Source organism: Varroa destructor, unplaced genomic scaffold, assembly GCF_002443255.2.
Source record: "Varroa destructor unplaced genomic scaffold, Vdes_3.0 BEIS01000007.1, whole genome shotgun sequence".
NCBI classification, from domain to species: Eukaryota; Metazoa; Arthropoda; class Arachnida; order Mesostigmata; family Varroidae; genus Varroa; species Varroa destructor.
Genome location: NW_019211460.1, coordinates 17,540,290 through 17,545,369, shown reverse-complemented (window position 1 = coordinate 17,545,369; position 5,080 = coordinate 17,540,290). Strand labels below are relative to the sequence as shown.

The following is a 5,080-nucleotide window of genomic DNA, read 5'->3' as shown; positions in this document are numbered from 1 at the left end:
ATATATGGTAGGCGCCCGCTGCCAATTGTTTAAGGCCAGTCGTGAAAGCAAACCTGAATTTGCATTCTCTACGTTGCAGCCTGGTTAGTTCTTCATTCGTACAATCTGATAGATACCAATGCCAGGTACTGTATAAAGCGTCAATCAGCGCTTTGTTATTAGCTACTGGTTTTTGAGATCAGCATCCTTCGCATTGGTGGCAGGCAATATATAAGCGTAAAAATGTATACACTTATCCAAGGACATTCATCGGTGTTGTGGATTTGAGCACGGAGGTTTATGAACGGAGCTGACGCCCTTCACTTGTTTCAGGCTTTCCGAAATCCTATTCTAAGGTTTTGAGCTGTATTGAGGTCAATCATATAGCTTTGACGCCTTTAGCATCGCATTATTACGTCGACGGTGTACAATAATGGCCAAAGGTATGAATAAACGCTCAATAGTTTAGCATTATATCATTTGCCATTAAATAAGCTGATCAGTAAAAGCTGTTGCGTTGTTACGCCTATGTGATCCAAATTGCTGTACAAGGATTCACTTATCAAGCATTTTTATACTTGTTTAGCTGTGCTATAGCTCATAATGGTTACGAAAACTGTTTAAATATAGACGAGTACGAGGTCTTTTGGCAGTTTTCATTTTAAATAGAGAGTAGAACCTATACAAAGCTTTTTTCCAACCTTCAGCAGACTTTTACTCCAGAATGTGTATAAAGGGTTATTCCTTCGTATTTCTGTGCCTATGATTGTGCTTTTATAATAATATTACATATATATATATATATGCGATTTTTCAAATCTCAGTTGCCAATAGCTTAGCATCCCTAAAAGCTTCTGAAGCTATCGGGCCATGTTTGGCGGGCAAACTTAAAGTTCTAAGCGTTGTTAGCGGTAGGCGGGAACAGTCGTGGTCGTCACTCCGCTTTAATATAATATTTGATCTTCTACTTGGTTGCTCCTTTTCAGAGGCGTCCAACGAAAATGGTTGGGCATTGAGGAAAGTCTGGGGGTCCGGGGTGCGGGATAGTGGGCGCTTTGAGTCTCTGCTCTAATAGCAGCATCATCGCCGCCTAGACGAGCCTCGACGGATCGACTGCGCTGCTCGACTTCCGACGGTCTCGCGCGTTTTGCCAACTCCGAAGGGAAGCTCCGATCTGCCCCTTTTCCCCTTTTTGGTGTCTCACGTTGCCTTGCCGCTTTGGGACCATCAAATGCCTGGCATTCCCCATCACTCTCTAGTTGCGGGCACGAGAATTTTACCCGGACCGCAGCCGGATTCGCGTCTTCTCAGCCCGCCCCATAGAACCCCATCTTTCTGAACGGTTGCCGCCGATGCCTGCCAAGCCCCATTAAATCTCTATTAAGATGCGGCCTTCCGCCGCCGCACCGGTAGATCTAGGCGCTGGGTACTAAGCAGCAAGTACTCGCCATAGCTGCTACCATTGGTATCGTCACGGCCGTCACCACCTCAACTGGCTAGAGGACTGGGTTTGCAGAGTCTCCCCAAGTGTTCTGCAGGAGAAACTGCCGCGTTCCCGATCCCCACAACGATTCGAGATGGGATTGGCCGACCATAGTCTTCGCTGGCCAAAGCCCTTTATTCCTCACTTTCCTTCTTTATTACAGCTGACAGTGGGTTGGGGCGAAGAATTGCCAGCAACGAATAAAGCTGAGAAAAGGCTCACTCATTCATTCGCCTCCACTATAGAGACTTTGCAGTGTATAACCATACGACTCTACGAATACTCTGCGAAGAACGAGTGATGCCCAGACAATATACCCGCTCTAGCTGTCCTCGGCGCTTGCGCTCCGACTGCGGAGATTTTGCCCCCTCAAGAATACATTATGCATTGGTGCTATGCGAGAAGAAGGGCGGACAACGTCTGAATAAGCACACGAGGTCGTACTATTCACTGAATATTGATATTTATTCAGTATTTTTGCTTTATTGTGTTTCGCGTTTTTATCGTCATCGACTCCATCTATACGGATTGGGACACATGTAATGAAAGACGCATCTTTTACCGATCGCCGATGGAAGGTAGATATAAACATCCCGTTAATAAATCTAACGAGATATAATAACAACCATAATTTTGCCCATGTGTACGTAGATGCCTATTCACTTTCACATGCGGCATAAGGTTTCTCTGTAATCTGTGCATGAAAATAGTATAAATAGTACCACCACGTTTAAAAACATTTACATTAGTAACTACTTCTATGTAGTTGCTACTTACAAGTGTTTTATATACAGTCATTCAGCGTATACATACATATCTATATACACATAATGTACTTTAGAGTGTATTTTGTTTTTCCACAAATGAATGTGTTAATTCTAATGTGTCCACGACCATGCCAATATATGAACTCCGGCTGTTATTAAAGCTGGTGTCTACCACACCCCTTCGGATGCTGTTGTCTCGCCGAGAGCCTTAAAAGGTCTGCACTCGATTTTCTTTAGGCTGTACAATTCATAGCTGTTGGTGTTGCCCCGCGAAATGGCTGCGGCCGTCGCCTATTCTAAAATAAGCGGGCGGTACTCAAGATCGGGCCAGCCTGACTTTGAGATACAACAGGGCACTATATTCTTGAGCCACCTGTGGTTAATTAAAAAGCACACGACGGCGAGCGCGCGGGTTGATTCGTGTCGCTTTCCTTCGTCCATTGGCGGTGATCGAAACTGTTGTTGCTGTCGTTGTTATTACTGCAGCTTTTCTGCATCTCTTTCATGCCCATGTTCCACGAATTGGGCGGGGGTTGCTTGTTCCGGAGTGGGGGTAACCAACGAAATCGCTCCGGGGGGTGACCCTCGCTCCAGACGACCCTATGCAGCAACTTTCTGTGTTAGTGAATGCTTTCGTATATTTGAAAATCGTGTACCTGCTAATACTGCGGACTCGCGGTCGATGGCGGTTCTTCGAATACGCAGTATTTGCCGAGTTGTCGAGAGCTATGAAATGACCCTCCAAGCAAGATAATGATCGAAATACATTTGCCTGTTTTAGTTGTGAGGTTCATTTTTTAATATTGTTTTCTCTTCCTGCTTGAAACCGATGGTAATTACCCTTCATTGAGGATTTTCTTTGCCAACGACTAATAGGTCATTTACTTCTATAAATGTATTGCTCGAAGTGCATGCCGCTAACTTCCCTGCACACAGCAGTTGACAACAAACACTTTGTTGGAGGCTGCCTATTTCTCCAGTTTCGGTAGAGGCATTGGCATCATTTGAGGGTGGTGCATCGGCATAAGTGGCAATCCGAAGGCGGCCAGGGGATGCATTAGATGTAGTGGCCGTTGAGCCATACGAATACGCTCATCTTCAGCCTCCTTTAGACGCTTTTCCTTTGCGCGGCGGTTCTGGAACCAGATTTTCACTTGGGTTTCAGTCAGTTTTAAAGATGACGAAAACTCAGCCCGTTCTGCTATTGACAGGTACTGCTTTGCATGGAACTTTCGTTCTAGGGACATCAACTGCTGCGTCGTGAAGGGTGTCCTAGGTTTGCGGTTAGTTTTATGCTTCCGCAGATGACACTTCACTGGACCAGGAGGCAGCTTTGGTAGCTCTGTTAGGCCACCGTCTGCGGAACGCAAAAAGGAAAAACACTTTGTTAGTTTGAGAAACATTTTGTAGACCTCTTTTGCTATACTTATCCGGCTACAGTTCGACAAGCCTATTCAAATACGAGTTCCTTTCAACTTTTTGTGTTACCTAAGCACAAGAAACATCCTAAATGTTGATGGCTAATTAATTGCATCTGCTGATCCGCTTTATATGCATAACTGCAAAACAGCCATGAACTATTTATAGATTTTTTTTACTTGTTTTTAGTAACTGTGCGCAGATTCAAAACTTACCAATTGGTATGTTGGGATAGTTATATAGAGCGTCCCAACCGACCCCCATGGTGGACATCATCGCATGCTCAGCCGGGTTGAATGCACTCATATTGGGGTACAGAGCAAGAGGCGATGGCGATGTTGAGGAGCATGGAGACGGCGCCGGTGATACGGATGATGTCAAGGGTGGGTACGAAGCCTCGACGTCGGCCTCTTCCTGTTCGGACTCGGAATCTGACGGATCGGGATCCGTTGCCCCGGATCGGGGCGAGGGACTTCTTGTCGAGTCCTCTTCAACCGTACTTTGTTTGTTTGACGGCAGCACGTCCGAAAGGAGATAATCAACGGAAAACGGGGTGAATTTTTTCGCTACGGCCTGCTCAGGCGCAGCTGCCTGGTCCACTGCTACGGCACCACTATCATTTAATAATCCAGTCATCGTGATAGCGGGTGCGTGGGTGTCACTACAAAGTCAAAGTAGCACCGGCTCCGGATTTGTCGATCGAACACTAACAAACAATAGCTTGTTATTATTTGTCGTGTTATAGCTGTGCTGTTGCCAACTACAATGAGATAAACGAAGCTGTTACACAAGTTGTGACGACTGCTGATGATGACGTTGATTCACAAAACCTTCGTTTAACTTTCCAACCTTTCTTCTACTTCTAGAGTAACTTGTAGCACTTTGTCTGGCTTCGCTAATGATTGCTCAAGTACACGCGTTCATTTGTTACTACCAATAGTACTACGTCTACTATAAATGCTTGTTGCTTGTCGCTTGTTCAAAACGATATGCTGCCTGAATCATTTGCTCGTCTGCTTTTAGCCCTCCGCGGCACGTTTCCCTCTCCACTCGATATGGGCGGCGCGTCGCCAATGCTCCGCCCCGCAGGGCGGGGGTGGTCCCCGAAAGCCATCCATGGGTTGCCGCGCCTTTGGATCGGAGTGACTGGGTAGCGCTGCGGCTCTGCAGCCCAGTGACAGTAGCAGCGGCCAGAAACCGGTTGGGCTGGGGACTTACTTCGTCCTAACCTAACATCTCGTCGTAGCCAGCCAGAAAATGCAGTATTGGTTGTAGTAATAGTGTCAGCAATAGCAACTTAATGCAAATAATGGTGGGGGTACACCTCGTCCTAGTAATAGTACAGAACGGAGGCTGCTGCAGCCAGGCAATGCAGTACTTCACAGAACTGCCTGAACGCTGAAGTCTAGCCACCAGTGCTGATGGAGAACGC

At 46.4% G+C, this 5,080-nt stretch overlaps 1 protein-coding gene across 1 annotated transcript; it reads right to left on the bottom strand.

Moving 5' to 3' along the window:
* Positions 1–1,903: 1,903 nt before the first annotated feature.
* Positions 1,904–4,621, bottom strand: LOC111254762 (uncharacterized). Its single transcript, XM_022815946.2, has 2 exons — positions 3,864–4,621; positions 1,904–3,586 (listed from the first exon to the last, which is right to left on the bottom strand). The coding sequence occupies exons 1-2, from the start codon at positions 4,282–4,284 to the stop codon at positions 3,198–3,200; spliced, it is 810 nt and encodes a 269-aa protein (XP_022671681.1). The 5' UTR covers positions 4,285–4,621; the 3' UTR covers positions 1,904–3,197.
* Positions 4,622–5,080: the final 459 nt, after the last annotated feature.